This window comes from Schistocerca cancellata, chromosome 8 (assembly GCF_023864275.1).
Source record: "Schistocerca cancellata isolate TAMUIC-IGC-003103 chromosome 8, iqSchCanc2.1, whole genome shotgun sequence".
NCBI lineage: Eukaryota > Metazoa > Arthropoda > Insecta > Orthoptera > Acrididae > Schistocerca > Schistocerca cancellata.
In genome coordinates this window covers 414,455,829-414,482,603 of record NC_064633.1, presented here as the reverse complement: position 1 = coordinate 414,482,603, position 26,775 = coordinate 414,455,829, and the positions used below count along the sequence as shown (strand labels likewise).

Genomic DNA, 26,775 nt, shown 5'->3' with positions numbered 1-26,775 from the left:
CTTTTTGAGCATACACTGTGTATCATTAAAATAATTGTCTCAACTCTTCATGGTATAAAGAAATTGTGTTTTAAAATACATATGCCAAAATCTCATAAAATTATTGACACAATTTCATTGTTATGTCATTGGATCGAAAACCACTACAACACCAAACAGTATGTACATTAGAAGTCAGCTTAATCAATCTATAATTACCATTTCCCACATAATAATTAAAATGGGCTTTACAGTTTTTATTCATGGTTTGTAAGTCTCAAGATAGAGGTGGCAGTGGTATCTACATGCTGTGATGAGATTAAACAATTGTCTTCTTTTCCCAACATAGGAAGAGTTATGCTGAAATCAATGTCTCTGAGCAAGATACCTTACTGCTTGCCTAGTGGGTCTGCAGTTGACTTCTGTATAGTTTCAGATTGAATTCTGTTTCGTCTTTCTGTGTTCACTTGCCTTTGACCATAGCTGTAACCTTGTTTTTAAGAAAGTATGATACTTCACCAATCACATAATTTATTGAAAAACTTCCATAACACAGGCTAAACAACCATTAAAGGAGAGTTATTGAAAATGTTCCTTGCCTTGTATTTTAGGATGTTGCGGAATTGTGAAATCTTGCGAACATTTAGTGATGTACAGGAGTTAAATTATGCAACGTAATCTATCACTGATTTGAGTTCATAGCATTACATACATGAGTGAGGTTATTCATAACAGGAGCCCACATTTACAATATGACAGACACAGTCCACTGCCCAAAAGATTTTTACTAACCAATTGATTCCTGCCAATAACGGGGAAGGTATATTAGATATTACAAGGTCCCTGATACCAGCAACTGCCTATCGGTACAATTTCATTGCTGCCAATGTAACATCTTTTACTCCTTTTATCCTCAACTTTACCATGGACTTAACTGTGAAGATTAAGTGATTTCTTTTCAAGCACAACCATAAAAAGCAGATTGAATCAGATATTCCCATTTTCTTCAATAAAATTGCATCTGATTCTAAGGTATTGCTTTTCTAACTGTCTTCTAAGTTACGCGATAATGTTGTTAGATATATGCTTAAAGTACTACCTTTTTGTTATAATTTACAATATTTCACATCAAGACTACACATTCATGACAAATGACATGTAAATTAGTTTCCCTGAAAAATCAAAATAGTGTAAAGATTGTTTTAGAAGGAAACAAGTTGCTCCCACATATCTCTCTCTCTCTCTCTCTCTCTCTCTCTCTCTCTCTCTCTCTCTCTCTCTCTCTCTCTCTCTCTCTGTGTGTGTGTGTGTGTGTGTGTGTGTGTGTGTGTGTGTGTGTGTGTGTGTGTGTGTGTGTGTGTGTGTGTGTGTGTGTGTGTGTGCTTTTTTTTCCCATCGTCCCAATTACAGTTTTCTTTTCAAGTGGATTTTTTTTTTACTGCAGCAGTATTCTTTACTCTCTGTTTGGCTGCTAGTGCTTGGGAAACAGGGTGAGAAAAATATTTTTACATAGAACATTTTATGGTGGATACATTATCTTGACTAACTTACCAACAGATGTGCAACATGGTTCCACATCTACTTGCTTGCTTGCTTGTGTTTCATGAACAGTTCATAGGCAGCCATACTTGTTATTGCCTACAGTATAAGTACATTACATGCTCCACCTGATCAAAATACACTACCACCTTCATTGTATATAGTGATTTCCTTCGATATTCAGGTCACACATCTTCAAGGTTGTACCTATTGTCAAATTTTGAGGTAGTAACAATAGGTACAACTTCGAAAATGTTATCTGCTTTGATATTAGAAAAGTAACTGGGCCAGAATGGGGTGCAAATGCACATGCTCTTTCTACTGTTACATTGGCATTGATTTACTCTACAATAGAGAACTGTGCTCCAATCTGGGAGAACTGTGCAAATGCCTGCAAAGCTGATGATGGGCTAAAATGGGCTAAATCGGGCAATGAGAATAATTAGCGGCACTACTAAATCAGCACCCCTTCTGTGGCTGTCATGTTATGTAATACTGCACCACTATCAATTGGGCAAAAAGCAGCTGTAAGTGTATTCCAAAAGTGTGCAACTTATCAGAACTCATTTCTGTATAATCAGCTACAGAAAGTACCTACCAGCACATTTAATCCAGAAAACTACCCTGACCAATGCAAGATGCACCTCTTATATATGATGTGTGTCAAGAATGGAGAGAGGTTTTGCAGAAGGTTACTCCACCAGATTCTCGCCTCGATACTTGATCCTACAAACTGTGTAAATGGGTTTGGTCTCCTCAGGAAACTCTGGGCAACTGTATATCATTTCTGTAAAGGGATGGAAGTTATGGTGGTGCCTGTTTATATGATGGGGGATTCAAGGACATATGACGTCTCACTGTGCAGACACACTGCATTTGATTGAAGTGTTTAAGTAAATTTCCAGTTGTACTCGGTAAACTGCATTTGTTGACACCAGAATCTGAGGACTGTTTCGGTCTAGATATTGAGTGCTTGCTTTTGTATTGTTTGTTTTTATACTATGTATTTATGTATATTCAACATTTACATAAGACTGTAAAAGGGCCAGGAAAATTATTTATTATTATTATAAAAATAAATAGCTAGCCACTTTGTGCTGCAGAAAGGGGAGGTATATAAGAAACTACATTGTATCTGAACAAGTATGTTGTGGTGAGGAGAAAGCAAGCAAGCAACACCCTACACACAGACTTCTACAGAAAGATCAGTGCGGCAAAGGAACGGCCTATGTGCACATGCATTGTAGCCACCTTGTGTGTTCAGTATGAAATGTGTACAAAAGTGGGATACACGGTGGATAAGGGAGTTACTTTTTGAGAAGAAATTCATAAGTAAAGTCCAGAATGGACCAGATACAAATTTGTTAATTAGTCTGCCTTAATGTAACAGTACCCAATACAACAAAATAAAGCATAACATTCAGCAGTTGCTACTGGTGTTTACTTGATGTGTTTGGGTTCCAATGATACTGTTTACTAATTAAAATTATGAAGTTTCCCAGTACTGTGATCAGGACTTATTATTTACAAGGAAGATTCATTTTAATTTTTTATTTCGTTCAATATCTGTCCATGCCATAATTTTCTTTGGCCGATTTTCACATGTCCTCATATTGTCTATCAGTCGTACATTTGGTTATTGTCTATGCTGGTTGTCATTAAAACTTAACATGGTTGATTGCCATTTAAATTTTCAATTCACTATATAGCATTCTCACAATGCCATATTTGTCTTCCTATATTCTTGTCATGCTGCTACAATTTCCATTGTTTGTTTGCAAATCAATGTTTTGTGTCTCATTGTGATTTGTTTGAAATGACAGTACATTTATATTGTAGTCTTAATGTTTTTGGCATTTTAGGAAATTTACTTTGAAAGGCAATAATGATTTTTTGGATTGCTCTCTAAGATAATTGTGTTCTACTGTTCATTTGTGTGTATTCAGCAGTTCATTATTTTTACTCGTAAGTGATTAATCTTCCGTAAAGCCATATGAATCAATCATTATGGCATTGCTTTCCAGTTGTGCTGTCATCGTTGCTCTTATTCAGCAGTATTTGTGAATACAGCCTAAAGAATAAGTCGACGTTTGGTTGATGGTTAATGTATATGGTAACATGTTTCATGCACCTGCTGATTGTAGTTATGTAATATGAGAGACTGAAGTTTTCTATCCCGTGTCAATTCCTATACAATAAAATCAAACAATAAAATTTGATGTGCTAATCTTAACATAAAATTGTACATAATATTTCATCTTCCTAGTTTAGTCAGTTTGAAATGTTTGAATGAATGCCAGTGGTAACTTTTGACTTCATCAATACTAAATTTTCTGGTGTCATGTTTTGTAAATAATGATTTATGAATTGATTAATGTATGTTCTAGTTTTGAAAATTTCTACAGCATAGAACAGTGAGAGTGGGTCAAAACATATTTCAAAATGGTAACTCATGATTACAACTTTCTGTAACATAATGTCCTACTGTGTGGTCCATCATGTGATACAGTAATATTTGTTTGTGATGAGCTACAGTTACTGTCTTCTTTTCCCAGCATAGGAAAAGTGCTGAAATCTTTGTCTCTGAGCATTTTGCATTGAAGACATATTTGTTTTTAATTTCTGTGCTATGTGCGTTTATTTGTATTTCATTTTGAATATGTTCTGACACAGAAGAAAGTTCATACAAGTCCAGCCCAAATGATAAAGAACATTGGCAGCGCAAAAGTAAACAGTCCACAACAGCAGAATACACCCAGTGTAGAAAATGGTAATTGCTTGGCAACTGATGACAAAAAAGTAGAGCGAAAGAAGCAGGAAGGTAAAAAGATTGAGCAGAGGAATTCAAGTCTGAATGGTTCAATGTCTGGAGCAGAAGAAAACCGGAGATCAAACAGTGTACCAGCAGCTGCAAAAAAAAGTAAGTTTTCATGCAATTTGTCTCTTTAACATTGTCAGTTTCATGCTTAGTAATGCCCTTAAGTGAGAATAACACATTTCTTCCTGTATTATGCTTGTATTACTAATTCTGTGTGTGTGTAAAAATAAATAAATAAATTATAAGTGACAATTGTCTCATAAAGCAGTACTGAAATTTCTCCAATGTGCCACTTGCTTGTTTGACTAGTTTTCCCTAGACTCACTCTGCTCCTAGGCTAATGATGTTTTCTTAACATGCCTGTCTTTGTGTTCAGTACTTTATGACATTTAGTGAGAAGAGAATTTCCAGTTTTGTGTTTAATGAGACATACCACTTTTCAGTTATAGCAAAAGTGTATTTTAATACTACTGCTAGTGGATGCAATTTAGGATTGAGGAAAAGTATGTATATTAAGTGCCGATTGTTAGAAGTCGATGAGACAAATTATTGAAACAAATCCCCAACTGTCTATGAAGGATCTGATCTCTCTTTTTATATAAGTCAAATAAAAGTAATTAACTTGGGTTGGGTTTTGAAACATTTTCCACATTTTTTGTCTTTAACCAGACCCTAAACAGAAGTGGGTGCCACTTGATATCGACATGAAGGCTCCTGGCAAACGAGACCATTCTCCAAAATTTCGAGGTGCTTACTACAGAGAGCGGAGTGCCGATTATGGTAACTATGAAACTGTTAAAATACATTTTTTAACTATCACACTTTAACTTTCTTTGTGTATTGTAAATTTTAATTTGTCCTTGGCCAGTATTACACAATATTTTTCAGTGTCGCGGGTAATGAAATATTAATAAAGTAAACTGTTTGATCCCCCTCGCTTACCATTTCATCAAACATCCACCAATTGGAGGGCAAACAGATGCTTTCAATGTGTAATAATGACACATTTGTGTGATTTTGATGTTGAATATGAAGCATGATTATGTGCTAAACAAAATATTAACAATGCATAGTACTGTGTAATCTTTTATCTTAGTGTTTCTCACTCACTCTCCCTTTACCTTCCCACTGTATATCCTTCATTCCTGCCCTTATTCTTCTGATAAAAAATAAATACTATGATGCTTTCCTAATTATCACTTTTGTGAGTAGTAATATGTGTGCTTTGTTGAGTGGGGAACGCGAATTAGTGGGAGTCTTCCTTCCAGTGCTTGTGCACATTGTCTTAGAGTTCCAAAAAGTGGAAATTTCATGAAGCTAAAAGGAGATGAGTGGATGATTCATAATGTCAAGGTTTCATTATTCTGGCCTTCCTGTTAGAAGCTAATGGAAAAATGTTGTTTGGAGGTGTTGAGGAAAGGGTTTAGTGAGTAGGTTGACGATGAAATGCAAAGTTAAAGATTTAATAGAGGGAATACAAATACTGATATTTAAATTAAAGGCTTTGGTGGTATTTGGGACTGTGGTTTTTAGTTAGAACTTTTTCTCGATTTGATATGTTTGATAAAAGAATATTACCAGCGAAAATGTTTTGGGGCTAGCTATGAGTATGGCTTTATTCAGTTTTCATAACTTTGACATTTTTGGTTGTACTTTTAATGTCAGTTAAGTTAGTGCATATTCTGATTAAGTCCTACAGAATTCATATAAATATTTTGGGCTGCCTCTTCTCTTTTAAGCTAAAATTAAATACATTAATCTTACTGTGATGAGCTTAAAAAAATTGCTTTCTTTTCCCAACATAAAAAAAGTTGTACTGATATCTATGTCCCTGAGCAAGACGTGTTTTATTGAGGTGGGTGTAGTTGACTGTAAGTCAAGTCGTGTGGACCCAGAGGTACGGTTTATTATTTAAAAATGGCTTTGAATATACATTTGACTACTTGGTGAGTGAGTGTGCAGTTTTCACAGATTCAGAAAATTACTTTCACCTATTTTTCATTATTAATAGAACTTCATAATCACTCCAGGTGGGCATACATTTTAGTGATGTTAGTCTCGAAAATTTTGTATTGTCACGACCAGTTGTACACAATTTAATTTTTTTTCTCTGAATACTGTTGTTACACAGGATCTATGTAAAATTTGTATGAGTTGTCAGCTTGCCTACAACTCTCTTTCATCCACACATTTCACTCACTACAAGTGTTGAGTGGAAATGGAATCTACACAATTTGTATTTTTTATGCAGCCATGATAGTATCAAGTTTTTATGTGGTATGTGTTATGTGGTTTATTCATCTCATTACATACAATTTTCAAATCATTTGATTTGATGTACAGGAGACATGTCAAGGTTTACAAAAGAAACTTTTTTCACTTTTTTAAGAGAAATACAAAAGTTTACATTATATTTTACATTTCTAAGTTTCAGCTACACATGTACATAAAATAATAAATGTATTACAATCCTTGTGTTCAGATTGTGAAGCTGTCCTCAATGAATTCATCGACAGAATAACAACACTTTTCCACCAGTAGAGTAAAGAGCAATCTTTTCAGTGAACCAATCTCCATTTTAAATATATTACTGCCTTTTATTTTATTGAAAATTTTTAACCCCATATACTCTGGTGTTTGGGCATAAAGTTTTAAACGATGTGTTGGAAGTTTGAAGTTATCTCTGTGGCGAGTGCTGTAGTTCTGGTCAAAACGGAAATTGTCTAGTGTATGTTGATTTCTATATAGGAACACCACCATCTCATATATGTAAAGTGAGGGGATAGATAGTACTTTTAAATTTTTTAACAGTGGTCGACAGGATTCCCGTTTTTTTTGCAACACACATGTTTCTAATTACTTTCTTTTGTAATACTAGGAGCCTAGTGACATTTGCTGAATTTCCCCAGAAGATTATGCCATAACGAATAACTGACTCAAAGTAGCAGTGATAAACTATCTTTCTGGTATCCATGTTTGTGGCACCTGACAAAATACACATTGCAAATGCTAAGTTGTTCAGTTTATTTGCTAAGTAATCTATGTGTACCTTCCAATTTAAATTTTTGTCAAGATTTAGGCCTAAGAACTTCACGTGGTTTGCTTCTGTTATATCCTGATCATTGCAAGTTATCTTTATTTCACTCCTTTCTACTGATTTAGCTTCAAATTGCATCATTTTGGTTTTAGTTACATTTAGTTTTAGTCCATTTTGACAGAACCAAGATTCAAGTTTTTCAAGTATTTTTGGCTTTTTCTGGAATATTTTCAGATGCCTCATTTTCAATTAGAACTGATGTATCATCAGCAAATAAGACTGAATGAACATCAATAGCAAGTGGTAGGTCATTTACGTAAAAAAGAAACAGATAGGGACCCAATATCGAACCTTGTGGGACTCCTTGGGGAACTGTTTTCCAGTCTGATGAATAATTGGTTCCATTTGAAGTTAAAATTACTCTTTGTTTCCTACCTGACAGGTAAGAGCTAAACCATTTTAAAGCAGTGTCTCTGATTCCATACATCTGTAATTTGTGGAGGAGTAATGCATGGTTCACTGAATCAAAAGCTTTAGTCAGATCACAGAATATACCTGTGACCTTTCTACCTTTATCTAACGTGGAGCATATTTTTTGGATAAACTCATTTATAGCATTCGCAGTGCTTTTACCCTGTTGGAATCCGAACTGGTTTTTAAAAATTATATCATTTACAGTAAGAAAGTTATTAATTTGTTTTGCTGCAATCTTTTCAAACACTTTAGAGAAGACCGGCAAGAGAGAGATAGGGCGGTAATTCCCCATATCTTCTGTCGATCCTTTCTTGAATAGAGGTTTGATCTCACCATATTTCAATACCTCTGGAAAGCATCCCTGTTCATAAGATTGATTTATAATAGTTGACAGTGGTTGGGAAATAATATCGTACACATACTTGATTACAGATGTTGTTATTTCATCCCACCCATGTGAGGTTCTGTTTTTTAGAGACAATATTTCCTTTTCCACATCCCTTTGGGTTATTTTTTCAAATTGTTTAAAAGATGTGTTCTGGCTGTTTTCCAAATTTGTGATGCCCTGATAGAATGTCATATCCACATCCGATCTTACTACGTTTAGGAAGAATTCATTGAAACAACTTGACATCTGAACAGGGTTTACTATAATTTCATTTTCATGTCTAATTTTCAAAATCTCATGAATTTTTACTTTGGCTCCTAGTTCAGACTGAACAACTGACCACACTGCTTTTGTCTTATTTCTGTGTTCTCGTATGAATTTATTATTTGCCATTTTTTTAGCTGCCGCTACAACTTTCCTAAATACAGCTTTATACTGTTTGACATAAATAACAAAATCTGGATTTCTGTTTGATTTTAACTCATTGTGGAGCTCTCTCTTTCTGGCACTAGAGATCTTTATTCCTGTTGTAATCCATTTGAGTTTACCATTAACTTTCTTTTGCTTATATCTACGAGGAAATGATTCATTAAATACCTCTAAGAAACAATTTAAGAATTTGTCATAGTTCATCGAGCTTGAACTATTGTAGTCTACAGGCCAGCTTATTATACTTAATTTACTGCGGAATAAATCCATTTTACTTTTACTGAGATCCCTTTTTATACACACTTCTGGAGGCTTTAGGTTATTTGCTTTTGGGAGCTCAATAAACAGAGCTGAGTGATCTGAAATACCCAAGTCTAAGCAGTATTTGTGCTTATTTCCACTGTCAAATTTGTAGTTAGTAATAATATTATCAATGCAGGTCACTGATCTGCTGTTTTCCCTAGTGCCTTCAGAAAAATTTAGCTTGAAACCAGATTTCTGAATTAAGTCACGAAATTTTGTGGAATCATTGCTTTCAACTAAGACATTTAAGTTGAAGTCTGCTGCTATAACAACTTTTTTTTTACTTTCTTTCTGGAGTTTTTCCAGGAGGCATTCGAATTTGGTTAAAAACACTTTTGTTACCACACATCCAGGAATTCTGTAGATTGCTATAACCAGTGTATTCAGATCACTCAGTTCTACAGAGCAACTTTCAAACACGCTCTCTTCATTTAAATAATTAAAACTATCTCTTACTGTATAACTTATGGAAGAATTGACAAGAATGCAGGAGCCTCCACGAGATTTGCTTATTCTACAAAAGCTAGCATCTACCTTAAAATTATTAATACTATTTAGTACTTTTATACTATCTTCTGTTAACCAGTGTTCATTTAGGCAGATTATTTTAATATTTACGGATTCTGAAAGCAGAATTTTTAGTTCGTCGATTTTGAGAATTTACGATTTGGTAGTTCTGACCCTAAGCCATTTATATTCCAGTGCATCAATAGATCATTTTTGCTTTTAGTTATTTTACGTGCATCCTTTGTTTGGTACCTAAACTTTTTATTTTCAGTTTGAATTTTTTCTTTGTCACCCCTATCACAATGAATTAGTTTCCCTTGCATCTTAGGACTTTACACAAGTCTATGAACATTTTACTAAGGTTTACAGAGCCTAATCTATTCAAGTGCAGGCCGTCTTTTCCCAGACACTTGTAGTTTAAGAATTTATTTGGGTCAATGAATACTGCACCGAGTCTGTTGCACTGTTCCCTAATGCCGGTATTTATCTTGTTGATGTATCACTTACCGATCTTCGATGAATAATTCCACTAATTACCAGCCTGGATGTTGGGTATACCGTTTTTGCCGATCTAATCAGATTCCGTGTTTCATTCACGATTTCTTCCTCACTGTTTCTACGGATGGAGTTTGTGCCCACGTGGATTAAGACACCTCTGTAATCGCCGGTACTTAAAGTTTTGTTACCAGTTTCGCCTGTGTTTCTTTTCGTGGACAATACATTCTTAAAACGTTTGTTGAGTTGATGCGATCGGATTCCAGGTCGAACATCGACCTTGCAGTCCGGCACAATAACATTTTTTAATATAGAATCACCTATTAACAGAAAATCATTTTTGTCATCTTCTTTGTTCGTTGCACTTTTACGTTTGTCCTTCTTATTATAGGAAACTGTTTTCCATTTATACGTATCACTTGTTTCACTGACAGAGTTCTCTGTGGTATTATTCACCGTATTACACAAATGCGGATGTTTGCCACTTTGTTCAGTAATGGGTTGATTTCTACACACGCAGGATTTTCTTTCAATAACCAGTTCAGAATTTTCTTGTTTCAATGCTAAAATTTCCGTCTTCAGCGCTTCAATGTCACTTTGAAGCAATTTAATAATTTCTTCTTTTGAGTTCACGGTACTTATGAGTTCAGCCGTCTCAATACGCAAACAATGTGGACATGACCATGGAAACTCGTCTTTTATGAGTTTTAAATTCACTTTCGCACATTTTTCATGAAGGCACCTGATATTAAATTGCTTCTGTTGTGGAAGTTAATGCATTAAATTTCACCTGACAACAAAAGTAGCATTGCACATCTTACCATATTTCATACTAACAAGGGAACCTCCCCATCACACCCCCCTCAGATTTAGTTATGAGTTGGCACAGTGGATAGGCCTTGAAAAACTGAACACAGATCATTCGAGAAAACAGGAAGAAGTTATGTGGAACTATGAAAAAATAAGCAAAATATACAAACTGAGTAGTCCATGTGCAAGATAGGCAACATCAAGGATAAGTGAGCTTAGGAGCGCTGTGATCCCGTGGTTAGCGTGGGCAACTGCGGAGCGAGAGGTCCTTGGCTCAAATCTTCCCTCATGTGAGAATTTTTCTTCCTTTATTTTCGCAAAGTTATGATATGTCCTTTCTTTCATTGATGTCTCTGTTCACTGTAATAAGTTTAGTGTCTGTTTTGCGGCCGCACCGCAAACTTACAGTTCGGAAAATATTCATTGACCTTGTTATTGAAGTCGCGAGCTATATTTACTGGATTCATATTGCCCACGGAATACATCTCACGTATTTAATGCACTCCCGTCCAAAGTAGCGAACAGTCAACTGCCAGCCAGGGAGCCTCATTAGCAGGAATACTCCTCTTCCGTGCGCTGTTGTCGACTGATCTCGTGTGTTTCAATGTTTGTTTGGGTGTAGCATCCTCATGCTACGGCGCAGTTACCTCGCATTGGACGGACGGACGGACAGATGATAATTGCTGAAAATAAAAAAAAAATAAACTTTTCGCTCGAGGGTAGACTTGAACCAAGGACCTCTTGAACCGCAGCTGCTCACGCTAACCACGGGACCACGATGCTCCTAAGCTCACTTATCCTTGATGTTGCCTATCTTGCACATGGACTACTCAGTTTGTATATTTTGCTATTTTTTTCATAGTTCCACACGATTTCTTCCTGTTTTCTCGATTGATCTGTGTTCAGTTTTTCAAGGCCTATCCACTGTGCCAACTTATAACTAAATCTGAGGGGGGTGTGATGGGGAGTTTCCCTTGTAAGTTGACAGTAGTGTGGAACTATATCTAAAGCCTCATTTGAGTGAAGAATGTGACTGCGTTACATCCCTACATCTAAAATTTGTGCTGACATTGACATATAACATGATTAGTGTGAAAAAAGTCATCGCTTGCAAGCAAGAAATGCTGTCTAGGATCATGTCGTTAAATTTGCTTAGCAACACAGTTATAGTGTTATGGAAGTGTTGACACACTTCATGCGTGTGTGAGTAGGTGGGATGTCATATAGATTTCTTGTGTGTGTTGCTGCTATAACGACCTGCTGAAAATACCAGTTAGAAATGGTCCCAGCTTTGATGCACACTATATATAGTGTCAAAAACCAAAGCACAATACTTGGAGTAATACGTGTACTTGCATATATGTAACATATTGGTGCTTGAAGGGACATGTGTTTGTTTACACATGTGATAAGAGACAAGATTATGATTGTATGTACAGGTGTTAGTACAGTCTCGGTAAGTGTTATTTGATACCTGAGTATTGTTCTCAGTGTGATATTATTTCAGTGTAATTATGTGTTGTAGTCAGTAACCCCTCTTCAGAGTTTGAATTGGGAATAATTTGGGACAGGGACGGGAGTGGGGGTAGTGTTACTTGTTATTTATTAATAGGTTATTGGGCATTATGTAAAGATTGATACTACAGAATATGAAGTTGATATGAAAAGTCCACGAACAAAATGAATGGGAAAGAATTAAAATACCCTTGCCTCCGCAGTCTGGAGAAAATGATACACCCTGCAAAAACCACTTTGTCTACTGTGGAAACTTAATATTCGTATTGAAAATTTTTCACAGCCTCTTTATGTCATTAGAGACTACACTTGGTCTGGCAACATAGCGTAAATCTCCTCTAAAAACTAAAACTCAATGCTCTGGCTAGGGTCGGTCAGTTAATAACTAATAAGTAAAAGACATTTATCACCAGTAATAAAAGTTGCAACACACTTCAAATCCTATCAGTAAGGTTAAAAATATTTCTAATAAATACTAAGTGGCAGTATCAGCTGATAAATAAATTAAAAAAAGTGAGAGAGAACCCCATGCCGAGCAAAATCTGTATAAATAACAATCGTCTTAGAAAAATTAAAGAATTTAAATATCTTGGATTTAAGCTAATGTTTTTATTGAAGACAGATGTAAGAGCTAAGAATGTTAACATGCCAGACAGCAGGATACACAAATTTGGACAGAAAGAGAAATGAAGAGATTTGCTACAACGTGAAACCGTTATTGGAGTATGTACACCAGTACCAAGAAAAAAGTGTAAAACATATCAACCATTTTCCCAACAAATGATCCCAGAAAAGGTCGTAAATTGTAGATCTGATGGCCAATTTAAACAGTCGCCCCTACCTTAAAACCGATGATGGAGATGCGGTGTGTTACCTGGCCAAATGTACACGATAAAAGATGATGGTTATTATTGTTTCATACTTTCCTTGAAACCTTATTTAATTGATGTCATGTGTAAGCATTCTGAGAGAAATACTAATTATTAATAATTAATTACTGTTCTTATTTTAACTAATTATAATATTGATTTTGTAGCAACTGTCAATACACAAACCTATAAACATACCCGTAGAAGATTAGTGCAGCAGTATAATGTCCACTGGTACTTTTTCAGTGGAGCCAACCTATAGAACTGAATTTTAGCAACAACTATTCCAAAGTTTTTATAATGTTACCCTTTAAGTTGTTGTTTCATGAACAAGCATCAATAGCTATTTGTTCCTTTAAGTATGAGCCACTATGGACTAAGTTTATTTCAATTGTTTCTCCATTCTTCCATATTTCTTTGTTTCTCTCCGGGTGACTACAGATCTGTGTTTTTCATGGAAATCTTCAAACTTTGGAATCTTGCAATTTCTTGTTTGGCAGTCATTCGCCAGTGTATTATGGAGTAATTCAAAGTTCCTCGATGTCCCTTCCAGTTTCTTTGCATCATGTGTTATCCATTTTTAATTTACCAAAATAAGACAACGGTCTTTTTGTCAGACTGTTGGGATTTCCTTTGACTGCGGCCATAGAAACTATACCTCATTTCCTAATTGCATGTGAAATTTTTTCAATGTATGTATGAAGTTTGCTATTATTATGTCTTCTTTACTGTGTTTACTCTTTAACCGGTCTTGAAATTTTCGTCAGTGTTTTTCTTTCTGCAATTTCCAGTATTTCGATTATAACCCTCCTGTTCAGCTTAAACATTTTGTCACGTAAAGTGCTTCCAGACAAATTATTGGGAAGTAGTTTATAAAGTGTAGCATTGAAGGATATTGATTTCACATTAAGTACATCCTTATTAACTCATGCTTGAATGACAGTAGCTGATTATAATAGTTTTTGTTTTTTTCGTGGGTTGGTTTCCATGAAAAAGATACGAGGAAACACTCTGTACATGAAATGAGAAGTGGGTACAGGTATGTGTGTATTTGACATTTTGTCTCTAGACAGTGTCATAAGAGTTGAAAAATGGTTGAATATTAATTCTAATAAATTAATCAGAAACCCAATGCCTTCTTTCAATTAACTGGTTTGCTAAAACTGCAGAACCACATGAAAATATGGAATAAGGGTTGTTCTCACTATTTGCCTATAATCAGCCCAAGAAAAGGTAGATGCACTGTTATTTGAAACTTGCCTCTTAAGAGTAGGGACTGTCTGGGATGTACTCCACAAAGAATCAGTGGGCATGTGAATGTTATTCTTAAACCACTGTTGAATTACAAATTATCATAGATTCATGAGATGGAGAGTACAATTACTCGAGAAAGAAACATTCGCCAAGAAGAATCCAGAGATACAGATTACGATACTATGGAATATGTGGAGGTATACCAGATTAAATGAAGCAACATGGTCAGCATTGTAAAAAATGGAAGTTACACAGACATAGACAAAATGTGAGGCAGTTATTTAAAACAGACACTTATCCAAACTTGTTGCAGTTGTAAAGAAAGCAAAAGACACACATCTCAGATGTGGAAAGCAGATATTAATGAGGAGAGAGTATCAAGTAAATAATAAAAGGAGAACATTTGGAAGAAATATTTTGCAGGAGTCTGAGAAGATGTAAGTAATGAAAAATTTGCCAAAAACACAAATGAAAACAATGAGAATTTGAAGAAAACAAACAAATGTGTGTTGTGTTAACACCACATTTAACCCTATAAGCTTGCAGATGACACAGTAAATAACAGTATTGCATATCATTGCAGTCACACACACACACACACACACACACACACACACACACACAACCACTTGACACATGAAGAAAAATTAGGCACTAAGAAGATCATAATGTTTCAATAGAAATGGTTAGAGGTAATGGAAAATTAATACAAAAGGGTACTGCAAAATTATATATGTTGTCTGCGGAGGAGAGGATTTCCCCGAAACTGAGAAAATGCTCTTTTTGTCTTATTTCACAAAACAGAAGAGACAAACAAGAAACACAACTATAAACCTGTTATTTCCTCCACCGTGTAAAAGATAGTCATTGAAATTATCATTAACTTTATAAAAGAAATATCAGATTACCGTCAGTTAATAAAACAAATGCTGGGTTTGGTAGCGGACAATTTTCAAATTCATTTTTATGACTGACCATTTTCTCTAGAATCCATAGCATTTTGTGTTTTTTTGACAGTGTCATCAAAATCTGTTCAAGCAACCATTGAAAGAAAGAACGGGGGGGGGGGGGGGGGCAGTGATACATACTGAAGAAGATGTGTCACTGCTATGGCTTCCATTACATTTTGTCAAGGTAGTGAAAAATTCAAAATAGGAGTGAAACAAGAACAAGCTGCAGAATCAAAAGTAATATGCGTGCCTTTTTCAGATCCTTAATTTGGGTAAATGAAGAATGTATAAGTCTTAATAGAACATATGAGAACATTATTTGTGCTGCTGACATAAGATTTTCATGTAGTGCAAATGACAGGCAACAAAAATTAGAAGGGCTCAGTAGAGGAACATCGATAGTAGACCTGAAAATTGACTGTAAGAAGACTAAAATAATGTATATTGCACATGATAAAAAGGAGATTTTAAAAGTTAATAGTGAAATTGTAGAACCTGTTTACAAGGTTTTTATATTTGGGCTGGTTTAAGATGAGTGGATTGACACACAAATTAATAAACAGGAAGATTGGGGTTGGCTTGTAGTGCTCTTGGATTTTTAAAGTAACTAAGTTTGAAAAAGTTTGCAATTGGTGTTCGTTATCAGTTTTGAGTTATTTAAAATCTGAAGGCTGCTCAGCAAGCACTAGTTAGATGCACTGTGGGAAAGACAGGGAAACAAACAGATCGTGGAGTATAGTGAAGTAGAGAAAATAATTATTGCTGTTATTGAATTGAAACAGAGCTGGACAGAACATGTAGACAAGCAAACAGTTTTGTATGTGGATGAAGGAAGTGCTTTACTGGATTTCAAGAGATTAAAGATGGTGACCTAATGAAATTTGTGAGATGACATTAAAAAATATGCGGGAGAAGTGTGGATATGTGCATGTAGCTGAAGATCATAGTGTGTGGGAATACACAGATGCAGCCTTTATCGTGCAGTAAGAACCATATGGATGACAATGGTTATTTATACTCTGTGTTGAGAATTTCCACAGTGAAGGAATGACGTAATTATTACTCCAGTCATTATACAATTGAAGGAATCGTATTTATCAGACTTCCATCAGAAAGAAATCATAAGTATATATTTTTTAATGTTTGTTTAAATGTTTTCTGTAGCAGATTGCTATAGTACAGACGATTTTGATGTACCATATACGAATGAGCTTGGTTCCGTAAATAAGATGCCAATGACAAAATTAAAAATGAACTATCACAGTGGCAGCGTAATGAGTACTAGTATTGACTCTCAATCTACATTGTTTCACTGTTTCATAATGTTTGCAAGAACTTTTGATATCTAGGAAACAGGGTAAATAAATTTTTGATCAACTAACTGAACTGTTTGTACTCTGCCTGGAAATATCGTCTCTGTCTACTTGGAACAGAAATATGTAATTTTTTCCATGGCATCTCATGAAAACTCTATAAAGATCAGTTGACATATTCATTGTTCATGCACTTGACCTTGAACTGAATCAACTGTATTTAGTATTGTTTTTCAACATTATGCAACAGATTCTGCTTGTTATCGTAATTTGTAGGCGAGTACAGATTTCTTTGCAGCATGATAGTAATTATAATTTTTGTAATAAAGTGAGTGGCAAGATTTCAGATATTGTTACATTTATGATTTATGTCTGGCAGGATCAGAGAATTTCGGCCATCATGATAATGAAAATCACTGGCATCATTTCGATGCATCTGAGAGAGGATATCAGCCACATTACAGAGGTGGTAGAGGAGCAGCACCAAGGTACCGGGGCCGTGGACTACGTGGAAATATAAGAGGAATTGGCAGAGGAGCAGGTGGCTTCCGTCGGTCCCAGTCACAAGAGATTGACTACCCAGATTTTCCAACAGAGTATTCCCAGGTAACAAAACGTTCTCCTTAGCATAACCTGTTACACTCGTTGCCTCAAAACTAGGAAAGTCAAGGTCATCTCATCAAGTTACAGAATTGCCAGTTAGTGTTCATTTCAAATACTATTAAAAATTCTAAAAATTCTCATATTTTTAGTCATATAATATGATTGAATCACTCAAAAAGAAGACTTTTGCCTGTTATTACAAAACAAAAGTAAAAAATATGTTACAAAAAATTTTAAAAGGATCATTTTTTCAACTCATCCTTTGTATAAAACAGAAATACTAACATGTACACACAATATATATTGTATCATGAAAACATAAAAGTTTTGAGAGAGAAAAAATAAATAAAATACTGTAAGAGGGGTGAAATTGTTTTGCCTTTATTTAACAGGCTTTTAGTGCCCATTGTGTATTGGCATCACAATACTTCTTCTGACAGCTTGCCTTTATAAGCCTGAGAAGTACCCTGCTTCTGGAAAAGATTGAATTTACAGTTGTTACAGATGTGTCATAACTGCACACATCACCAAAAACACCGATGTACAGTATACAAAGATGTTCAGGAAACTGTAGTATGTTAGAGGCACTTAAAAGATAAACATAAAAATGGGTGTAATTCTACAGATGATAAATAAAAAACTATGTATGCACTCTGGTAGAAACATTATAAGCATGATGAATTAACAGCAGTTAAATGCTGAATTTTGTTTCAGATTCTATACATGGCTAAATTTGTTCTGATTCTGATGAGAGTTCACCTCAGTGTTTTCACTCAGCCATATTAAAATTCATTCCACTGCAATATTCCTAACATATTTCTTAGCATAATGATCTTTATCTCGCATCTCCTTCCTGAACTTTACACATTTACCTCAGTCTTCTTTGGTAATATGATCCTGTGTATGGTGTTGGACATCGGCAAGCTTTAAACCGGTGTTCGTTTTGGCTATGTTCTATTTAACTTACATCTATATGTAGTTACCTTTTGATCATTTGCAATCGGTAAATCAGCACTTGCATAGCAGAAGCAATGGAAGCCATGTTGAGAGAGGTGAATCGCCTACAGTAAGAATTTTTAATGTCAGAAACCATGCAAAAATGTGACATTTCATTATTTTATAAGTGATGTCAGTGGATAAAATTTTCTTCACAGAATTCTTTCGTCGTTGATCAACAATGAGAAATAAGTGACCCAAGTTTCAGCATGGCGAGAGTCACTAGTCATTTGTTAGGAGCATTATCTAGAAATTGGATGAATTTGAATTCAATGTAAAGGGTATTCATCAGGATAGACCATTGAGTTTTTATAATTGTGTGATGTATATGGTATTTACATTTTGTGTTATTTAGGTCAACACATTTGTGTGCTCTGCCTATTCTAAAAAATTGTAACATACTGAGTTCTTTTGTTGAAGTAAGCTACTTTCTCCTCATAAGAAGCTAGTACCACACCCATGAATTAACAGTTGCAATATCATAATGTTACAGTATACTGCAAGTTTTGAATATGTGCAGTTCTATTAGTGGATATGGAACAACAGATATTTTGGTATCTTGAAAGACTGTCACTGATGTATCTCTAACTGAATATGTTGTTGTTGTTGTTGTTGTTGTTGTTGTTGTCTTCAGTCCTGAGATTGGTTTGATGCAGCTTTCCACGCTACTCTATCCTGTGCAAGCTTCTTCATCTCCCAGTAGCTACTGCAGCCTACAGCCTTCTCAATCTTCTTAGTGTATTCATCTCTTGGTCTCCCTTTATGATTTTTACCCTCCACGCTGCCCTCCAATGCTAAATTTGTGATCCCTTGATGCCTCACAACATGTCGTACCAACCGGTCCCTTCTTCTTGTCAAGTTGTGCCACAAACTCCTCTTCTTCCCAATTCTACTCAATACCTCCTCATTAGTTATGTGATCTTCCCATCTAATCTTCAGCATTCTTCTGTAGCACCACATTTCGAAAGCTTCTATTCTCTTCTTGTCCAAACTATTTATCGTCCATGTTTCACTTCCATACATGGCTACACTCCATACTAATACTTTCAGAAACGACTTCCTGACACTTAAATCTATACTCGATGTTAACAAATTTCTCTTTTTCTGAAAGGCTTTCCTTGCCATTGCCAGTCTACATTTTATATCCTCTCTACTTCGACCATCATCAGTTATTTTGTTCCCCAAATAGCAAAACTCCTTTATTACTTTAAGTGTCTCATTTCCTAATCTAATTCCCTCAGCATCACCCGACTTAATTCGACTACATTCCATTACCCTCGTTTTGCTTTTGTTGATGTTCATCTTGTCTCCTCCTTTCAAGACACTGTCCATTCCGTTCAACTGCTCTTCCAAGTCCTTTGCTCTGTCTGACAGAATTACAATGTCATCAGCGAACCCCAAAGTTTTTATTTCTTCTCCATGGATTTTAATACCTACTCCGAACTTTTCTTTTGTTTCCTTTACTGCTTGCTCAATATACCGATTGAATAACATCAGGGAGAGGCTACAACCCTGTCTCACTCCCTTCCCGGCCACTGCTTCCCTTTCATGCCCCTCGACTCTTGTAATTGCCATCTGGTTTCTGTACAAATTGTAAATAGCCTTTCGCTCCCTGTATTTTACCCCTGCCACCATCAGAATTTGAAAGAGAGTATTCTAATCAGCATTGTCCAAAGCTTTCTCTAAGTCTACAAATACTAGAAATGTAGGTTTGCCTTTCCTTAATCTTTCTTCTAAGATAAGTCGTAAGGTCAGTATTGCCGCACGTGTTCCAACATTTCTACGGAATCCAAACTGATCTCCCCCGAGGTCGGCTTCTACCAATTTTTCCATTCGTCTGTAAAGAATTTGCGTTAGTATTTTGCAGCTGTGACTTATTAAACTGATAGATTGGTAATTTCACATCTGTCAACACCTGCTTTCTTTGGGATTGGAATTATTATATTCTTCTTGATGTCTGAGGGTCTTTCGCCTGTCTCATACATCTTGCTCACTAGATGGTAGAGTTTTGTCAGGGCTCGCTCTCCCAAGGCTGTCAGTAGTTATAATGGGATGATATCTATTCCCGGGGCCTTGTTTCGACTCAGGTCAGTGCTCTGTCAGACTCTTCACACAGTATCATATCTCCCATTTCATCTTCATCTACATCCGCTTCCATTTCCATAATACTGTCCTCAAGTACATCACCCTTGTGCAGACCCTCTATACACTCCTTCCACCCTTCTGCTTTCCCTTCTTCGCTTAGAACTGGGTGTCCATCTGAGCTCTTGATATTCATACAAGTGGTTCTCTCTTCTCCAAAGGTCTCATTAATTTTCCTGTAGGCAGTATCTATCTTACCCCCTAGTGATATTCGTCTCTACATCCTTACATTTGTCCTCTAGCCATCCCTGCTTAGCCATTTTGCAATTCCTGTCAATCTCATTTTTGAGACGTTTGTATTCCTTTTGGCCTACTTCATTTACTGCAGTTTTATATTTTCTCCTTTCATCAATTATATTCGATATTTCTTCTGAATATAATATGTCATAATAAGATGGAAAGGATAAATTGCTACTCACCACATAAAGGTGGTGGTGAGTGGCACACAGGTACAATGAAAAAGACTGCTAGATAAAATTCCACTATCAGAGTAAGTCCTCATCAGTCCTGAACAAGAAAAGACACACAAACACAAGTCACACGCATATAGCCACTGTTGTCTCTGAATGTTAAGGCCAAACTGTGTCTGAGAAAAACTGTTATCTCTGTTGGGGTGAGTAGTGGGGGTTCTGAACAGGTGTAGGGTGGGAAGAGATGCAGGTCAGGGGTGGGGAAACATGAATGTGCTGTACATGGGACTATACAGGGACTTCGGGGATAGTGGGCTTCTAGGTGCATCATCAGGAGGCTGTGCTTTTGGAAAAAGGTTGGAAGGGGGGGGGGGGGAGGTAGAAAAGGTGTAAAGGCCTTCAGGTGAGCTGGAGAGGGGGGGGGGGGGGGCTGGATTGGAATCAGGGGAAGGAAATACGCAGTGGAGGACAGAAAGAATTCATATTTCGCAGGCTGTGAAACAGTAGATGAAGCCTAGCGCATTGTGTTAGGTGTCATGCTGAACAGCTTGGTGATCCTGCTCTCTCTTGGCCACAGTCTGGCAGTAGCTGTTCACACAGTAGCCAGCTTGACATTACCGTATGTTGTCCATGTTGGACTTTTTTTTTTTTTTAGAAAATTGGACTGTTTTGACAGTCAAAGTTCAAATAAAACAATTTATCTGTGTCGGTCACTTTTTATTTTTTCCCACGACTAATTTCAATAGTTTATACTCTGATAGTTCTTTGTTTTGGTTTCATTTTGCTACAAGAAGTACAGGGTGATTCAAAAAGAATACCACAACTTTAGGAATTTAAAACTCTGCAACGACAAAAGGCAGAGCTAAGCACTATCTGTCGGCGAATTAAGGGAGCTATAAAGTTTCATTTAGTTGTACATTTGTTTGCTTGAGGCACTGTTGACTAGGCGTCAACGTCAGTTGATGCTAAGATGGCGAAGACCGCTCAACAGAAATCTTCTTGTGTTATTGAGTACGGCAGAAGTGAATCGATGACAGTTGTTCAGCGTGCATTTCGAACGAAGTATGGTGTTAAACCTCCTGATAGGTGGTGTATTAAACGTTGGTATAAACAGTTTACAGAGAATGGGTGTTTGTGCAAAGGGAAAAGTTCTGGACGGCCGAGAACGAGTGATGAAAATGTAGCACGCATCCAGCAAGCATTTGTTCGCAGCCCAGGAAAATAGACTAGCAGAGCTAGCAGAGAGCTGCAAATTCCACAATCAACTGAATGGAGAGTCCTACGAAAAAGGTTAGTTATGAAACCTTATCGTCTGAAATTGGTTCAAGCACTGTCTGCAGCTAATAAGATTAAAAGAATCGATTTCTGTGATTTTATCCTTGCTCAAATGGAAACAGATGAATCTTTCGTTTCAAAGATTGTGTTTAGTGATGAAGCAACTTTCCACACTAACGGGAAAGTCAACCGTCACAATGTCTGTATATGGGGCACTGAGAATCCGCGGGAAACAACTCAGTATGAACGTGACTCGCCTAAGGTGAACGTTTTCCGTGCCATTTCAGCCAATAAAGTTTTTGGTCCCTTTTTTTTCGAAGGTGCTACTGTAACTGGACTACAGTATCTGGAGATGTTAGAGAATTGGCTGTTCCCTCAGCTCGAACAAGAAGCACAACAATTCATATTTCAGCAGGATGGAGCGCCACCACATTGGCACTTATCTGTCCGTAACTACCTGAACGTCAACTACCCGAGCCGATGGATCGGCCGCCAGGCAGCCCGTGACAGAGCACTTCATCACTGGCCTCCAAGAAGCCCTGATCTTACCCCCTGCGATTTTTTCTTGTGGGGGTATGTTAAGGATATGGTGTTTGGGCCACCTCTCCCAGCCACCATCGATGATTTGAAACGAGAAATAACAGCAGCTATCCAAACTGTTACGCCTGATATGCTACAGAGAGTGTGGAACGAGTTGGAGTATCGGGTTGATATTGCTCGAGTGTCTGGAGGGGCCCATATTGAACATCTCTCTAAACTTATTTTTGAGTGAAAAAAAGCCTTTTTAAATACTCTTTGTAATGATGTATAACAGAAGGTTATGTTATGTTTCTTTCATTAAATACACATTTTTAAAGTTGTGGTATTCTTTTTGAATCACCCTGTATAACAGACACTTGTTATTGTTATATGGCACTAAGTTTATTTGTTTGAAATGGCGAGGGAATTACAATCTGTTCCAATAAACAGAACCGTGCAGTTCATCATAGGTGAACATTTTTGACTTGATTTTCCACACTGAAATGCGAACCGTGAATGTTAACATATCAAAGGTTGTTGCGAAACAAAGGTATGGTACTTTGCCTCCCACGATTTTGATAGCTAGTACACATTGTGGATCAGAGATACATACGGCATTTATGAAATTATTTCTTTCTTTACATCATCTTGTTAAAGGTATTACATTGCAAAATATATGACAGTAAGATGGGTTCAGGAAGTAGGAGGTAGAAACAGATACAGTGCATCATTTAGTATACGTGCCAAGCTCCTAAAGGAGCTCATTGCACAAACAGTAAATTCAATAAATTAGGTAATATAGACTGCCACACAATACAAAAACCAGTAAAGATGAATTCTCCAACTTATACTGTGTGATCAAAAGTATCCGGACACCTGGCTGAAAATGACTTCAAAGTACGTGGCGCCCTCCATTGGTAATGCTGGAATTCAATATGGTGTTGGCCCACACTTAGCCTTGACGACAGCTTCCACTCTTGCAGGCATACATTCAGTAATGTGCTGGAAGGTTCCTTGGGGAATGGCAGCCCATTCTTCATGGAGGGCTGCACTAAGGAGATGTATCGATGTTGGTCAGTGAGGCCTGGCACAATGTGGACGCTCCGAAACATCCCAGAGGTGTTCTACAGGACTCGGGTCAGGACTCTATGCAGGCCAGTCTATTACAGGGATTTGTTGTGTAACCACTCCACCACGGGCCATGCGCTATCAACAGGTGCTCAATCGTGTTGAAAGATGCAATTGCCATTCTGAAATTGCTCTTCAAGAGTGGGAAGTAAGAGGGTGTTAAAACGTCAATGTAGGTCTGTTCTGTGATAGTGCCACGCACGACAACAAGGACGCTCCAAAACATCCCAGAGGTGTTCTACAGGACTTGGGTCAGGAATCTATGCAGGCCAGTCTATTACAGGGATTTGTTGTGTAACCACTCCACCACGGGCCATGCGCTATCAAGCCCCCTCAATGATAAACACGACCACACTATAACAATACTACTGCCTTCAAATATTATTGTTGGCGTTACACACGCTGGCAGATGACGTTCACCGAGAATTCGTCATACCCACACCCTGCCACTGGATCGTCACACTGTGTACCGTGATTCATCAATGCACGCAACGTTTTTCCACTTTTCAATTGTCCAACATTTGCTCTCCTTACACCAAGCGAGGTGGTGTCGTTTGGCATTTACTGGCGTGATTTGTGGCTTGTGAGCAGCTGCTCGACCGTAAAATCCAAGTTTCCTCACCTCCCACCTAACTGTCATAGTACTTGCAGTGGATCCTGATACAGTTTGGAATTCCTGTGTGATGGTCTGGAATGATGTCTGCCTATTACACATTACAACCATCTTTAACTGTCGGCAGTCTCTGTCAGTCAACTGACGAGATCGGCTGTACAGTTTTGTACTGTATGTGTCCCTTCACATTTCCATTCACTGTTACATCAGAAACAGTGGACCTAGGGATGTTTAGGAATGTGGAAATCTCACATACAGACATTATGACACCCAATCACCTGACCACGTTCGAAGTCCGTGAGTTCCATGGAGCGCCCTAGTCTGCTCTCTCATTATGTCTAATGACTAATGCACCTGATATGAGAAACGTATGATTTTGGGGGTATCCGGATACTTTTGATATCACAGTGTAGGGTTTTTTTACAAGATAAAATGCAATTAATGCCCAACACAAAAAATGTAGGTCAGACAGGACGGAGCTTTTGAACTAGACTCAAAGAACGACTCAAGAAAGACTCAAAGAACACATTAATGCATTTAGATACATCACATCCCATAAATCTGCTATAGTTACACACATTCAGGACACAGGATATTCCTTTGATAACATAGAGGACAATCTTAATGACATTTCACAAAATGAACAAACACCATAAACTAAAGCCTTTATGAAGAGATGGAAATTTTCATTCACGGCAGAAAACGTGGACAGAACACATGAAATGAAAAAGCTGTTACAGTGGCAATGAGCTGCTTTAAAAGCTTTGTGGGTATATGATGCATTATTACTCTTTCTGCCTTCTATCTAGGGAGTAAGTTAAAAAGCACTGTAGAGAAACAGTATTTTCGTTCTAAGTCTGCACACTTACTTTATCTATTTTTATTTTTTTTATTTTATTTTTTTTAATGTTGTAAAAAAGGAAGAATTTCATAATTGCTATTTGTGTGTCTCTGATCCACAATGTAAATTAGACATGAATGATCTCTGAGATAAAGTACCATATTTTACAATGCTACAACCTTTGGTGTGTTTATATCAGTATTTTTTGTTTCTGCGTAAAGAATCAAGTCATAAATGTTCATTTATGACAAACTGTAAGGTGCTGTACACTGGAACAGATTGTAAGTAACTCAATCGCCATTTCAAATGCACAATCTTAGTGCCATATGATGATAGCAAGTGCCTGTTAATTTTTTGTAGCAAAATGAAACCAAAACAATCTACTAGCTGCATGCAGCTGGTACACATGAAACAAGATGTTGCTGTTTTCCATCTGAAGATGAGAGTGTAAACTCTCAAAACACGTTGTGGAAGAAAATAAAAGGTGACTGACACAGATAAATAGTTTTATTTGAACTTTCACAGCTAGTTAGTGGTCATATGAAAGTAGAACATGAAACAGTTACTGTGGCTAAGTTTTCAGCTCACATAGCTGCTTACACAGGTGGTCCTGTCTTTTGATGGGATGGGAGATGCATGTGACAGGCCCCAGGCCCAGTGTATGTTGCAGAGGGAGGATGTGTGGAACAGGTCTTGCATCTGGGTCTGTGGTGGTGATATGAGCCATCGGGCAAGGGGTTGTGAGCACAGGTGGACTATGGCTGGACAGTGATATTGTTTAGGATGGATAGGTGGCTGAATGCCACTATGGTAGGAGTGAGCATTATATTCCTAATTTCAGAGCATGACAAGAAGTAGTTGAAACTCTGGAGAGAATGTGATTCAGTTGCTCCACTTGTGCGTGTCTCTTTGTCACGAGACTGGTGTTTGTTTGGCTGACAGTGGGTATGTGGGGGTAGTAGGTGACTGGGAGGATGAGGCATGGGAGATCTGTTACTGGACAAAGTGTACGGGGAGGGGGGGGGGGCATTAAGTTAGGTCTATGAAGACTTTGGTGTGACCTTTGGCGCACTTGGAGAGGAACTGCTTGTCAATAGTGATGCAACAGTCACAATTGGCTAATTTTTATCTGAGGGACTTGCTGGTGTGGAATGGGTGGATGCTGTTGAAATGGAGATAGGCCTATTCTTGGTTTGATGTGGATGGAGGTATTACCGTGTATTTTTTTTTTTTTCCCCTGTGTTTTTATAAAGCCCTGTATTTTAAAGGCACACAGTTTGATAACACACCTTTCCTCACAAATGTATAAATCGTTGCACTTGTCAAGTGTTTTGTACGTGTATGTAACATTAATGGGTGCCAGTCAGCAGCCAACTGCTGAATGGAGTGCAGCTAATGCACATTGCTACATTGCTACCGAAGGCTTCCCCCACCACTACTCTGGCTGTACAGAAGCCTCCGGCCACCCGTCAAGTTAGATGGTGTGCACTCTAGTCTGTTCTCCACCTATCCCTTCCCTGCTCTCATTCCAGTACTGCCCACGCTTTCAATCCTACCAAATCATCTAG

At 37.2% G+C, this 26,775-nt stretch overlaps 1 protein-coding gene across 4 annotated transcripts in view; it reads left to right on the top strand.

The window, feature by feature from the left end:
* Positions 1-26,775, top strand: part of LOC126095150 (la-related protein 1B) — a 143,099-nt gene that overhangs the window by 50,323 nt on the left and 66,001 nt on the right. For 2 of the 4 annotated variants that reach the window (XM_049909871.1, XM_049909875.1), the window contains 3 exons: positions 4,192-4,438; positions 5,006-5,116; positions 17,060-17,286. In XM_049909871.1, the coding sequence (XP_049765828.1) occupies positions 4,192-4,438; positions 5,006-5,116; positions 17,060-17,286 (585 nt within the window). The remainder of the gene's footprint in view (positions 1-4,191; positions 4,439-5,005; positions 5,117-17,059; positions 17,287-26,775) is intronic. The other 2 variants (XM_049909873.1, XM_049909874.1) reach the window with 2 other exon arrangements.